Here is a 2,500-nt window from a genome sequence, read left to right as displayed (position 1 = left end):
GTCACACACCAGCGTTGCCACATCTCCCACTCTCCTTCCCACGTACTCATAAGGAATCTGCACCTTCGACACACGCTCAAATTTCTTGATAAACTCCAGCACTGATAAGCCAACACCTAGGCCTAGGTTGAGGGGCTAAGTGAAGATCAGAGAATAACACTAAATACGGTTTTTGCTCCTGCTTAAAATTGTGAACTTAATTTTTAAAATTATTATTTTTTCCTACAATACTGTATTCACTGAAACTAAAATCAACATGTTTAGTAACAAACTATTAATCCCCTTGATCTGGATGATGTGACCATCAGGTCATGAAAAAAAAATTCCACTTGAGGGGCAGGTGATATGAACATGCCATCATGGGAAAATTTGGCTGTGGGACACAAATTTGCCATTGTGAGCATTTTGGCTGAAGGCCTGGGTGATGGGAGAGACTTGCCACAAGTGCACAAACCTCTTGGAGGGTGATTAGACTCATCTAGCATTTAGAAAGGGGCTTTTGAACCTGTAGTGTCCATAAGCCAGCTCCAGGGTGGATGCCATTTCCATGCTTAGCGCATGTTGTATTACAGAAAATTTAATATGATGAAGAAGAAGAAGAAAAAAAAAAAAAAAAAAAGTTTACTTATTGTTATTATTCTTGCTCTAGTCATAGACTAGGAAAAGGAAAACAGTCAATTACCATCTGGTTAAAGCCTATCAAATGACAAATATGGCCACTGTAAAATGGCAAAAAAGCTAAAAATGCTTATGCAAAGGGAAGGCAAAGACTATTATTACTGCACATATATTCATGTGTGCTTGGTCTACAAGCCACACACCTGGCAGAGTGGCTGCTCATGTAAACCTAATGTTGGGCCATATCATTGAGCACCTGGATCCAAGGGGTTAATGAAATATTTTTTCTCTCATATCAAGCTATACTAGGACTCTTAAGTTTGCAAAAAATATATGTTAATCCCTGATATTTACTAAATGAAATAAACAAACCAGTAATATCATTAAGGAAAAAAAAAAAATGTTTGAATAAAATGTGAAATCACTTACTTAGAGCAAAGAAATCAGAGACTGGAAAGCATAATATCAGTTGAAAACAAAGTACATGCACACACATTTCTTGATCAATATCATTCCTTCATTCCTTACATACATTACCATTTATTGAATCCAGAGTTAGTCATGCAACAAATCAGGAATAATTGTACATTAACACTGCTATAAATGTTACAGTTTGAAATAATTATCTTAAAATATTATATATGAGCATGTTCAATTAAAGAATTAAGCACAAAAATTATGTATCTATAAAATTGGGAAGTGCACACAATTTAATAAATAATTCCTTAATGCTTGCTTAACTGCTGTTGTCTTAACTCCTGCAATCTGGAGAATGTGACCATCACATCATGAAAAATAATCAGCTTGAGGGGTGGGTGATGTGAACATACCATCATGATGAAATTTTGCTGAGGGCCAAGGTGATGAGAACTTTGCATTTATGAAAATTTTGACTGAAGGCTGGGGTAACGGGAATGATTGGCCTTAAGTGTACAAACCTCTTGGAGGGTGATTAGACTCAGTGGGTATTTAGGAAGAGGCTTATGAATTATTTGATAAACAAGTGTGGAATGTACTGTGCGTTAACCATGAATGGAAGAGCGCTGGCTCCAGGGAGGACACTATTTCCATGTTCAGGAGAAAGAGCAGTGGCATAGGTTGTATTACAGAAAATTTGACATTATGATAAAAATTTAACCCAATGCTGACAGGTATGACATGTATGCAAATGCTATGCCCACTGTGAGTACTTGTTTGATTGTTTTTACACATAGATGGCTACACTTGTACTAAATCACCAATGAGCCAGTTACGAGTACTGCCTATATCTGCCGTTTACCCTTTTCTTTGATTTACGAAATATTTTACGTTATCTCATTTTGCTGTTACTAATGTTAAAAAACATTATAATAATTATAAGGTTTATAATAAGAATAACACCATCGACATTCATAGCACTAGTAAAAAATAAGTTTTTCTCGCCATTTCAAATCAGGTATGGTCACAAGGTCTACTTATTGACTCCTTTATGGCTAAGCAATAGCAAAGCCATCTATGGGCAGACATTTCACAAAAAATATAGAAAATATGCACAGCATTTTCCCCATTTTTTTTTCATTTTCCCCGGCGGCATTGGGTTAAAATGGCACAAATAACAAAATGTTATTACAAATGCACTAAATTATAGACTATCTAGAGAGATGATATGGATTCTTTGCAAGGAAAACAGTTTATTGCCATCTGGATAAAGCAAATCAAATGATAAATATAGACATTAGAAAATGGCAAAAAAGCTAAAAAGACTTATGCAGAAGGCAAAATAACATGTAAAGGGGAGCCATGGAGTATTGCCACCACACATGAATACTGGTGTGTGACTGCCTAAAAACCATCAGAGTTCTTGCTAAAGTAATGCTAATGCCAGTATTTTGGGCAGTTAAGC

The 2,500-nt window shown here is 35.8% G+C and overlaps 1 protein-coding gene across 3 annotated transcripts in view; it reads right to left on the bottom strand.

The window, feature by feature from the left end:
* Positions 1 to 2,500, bottom strand: part of LOC125033513 (UDP-glucose 4-epimerase-like) — an 18,307-nt gene that overhangs the window by 5,491 nt on the left and 10,316 nt on the right. The window contains exon 7 of one of the 3 annotated variants that reach the window (XM_047625073.1): positions 1 to 135. This exon is cut by the window's left edge and continues 58 nt beyond it. The exons of the other annotated variants lie outside the window; for them this stretch is intronic. Within the exon in view, the coding sequence (XP_047481029.1) occupies positions 1 to 135 (135 nt within the window). The remainder of the gene's footprint in view (positions 136 to 2,500) is intronic. 3 annotated transcript variants of the gene reach the window in all.

Source organism: Penaeus chinensis, chromosome 16 (assembly GCF_019202785.1).
Source record: "Penaeus chinensis breed Huanghai No. 1 chromosome 16, ASM1920278v2, whole genome shotgun sequence".
Classification (NCBI taxonomy): Eukaryota; Metazoa; Arthropoda; class Malacostraca; order Decapoda; family Penaeidae; genus Penaeus; species Penaeus chinensis.
This window is presented reverse-complemented; position numbering and strand designations above follow the sequence as displayed.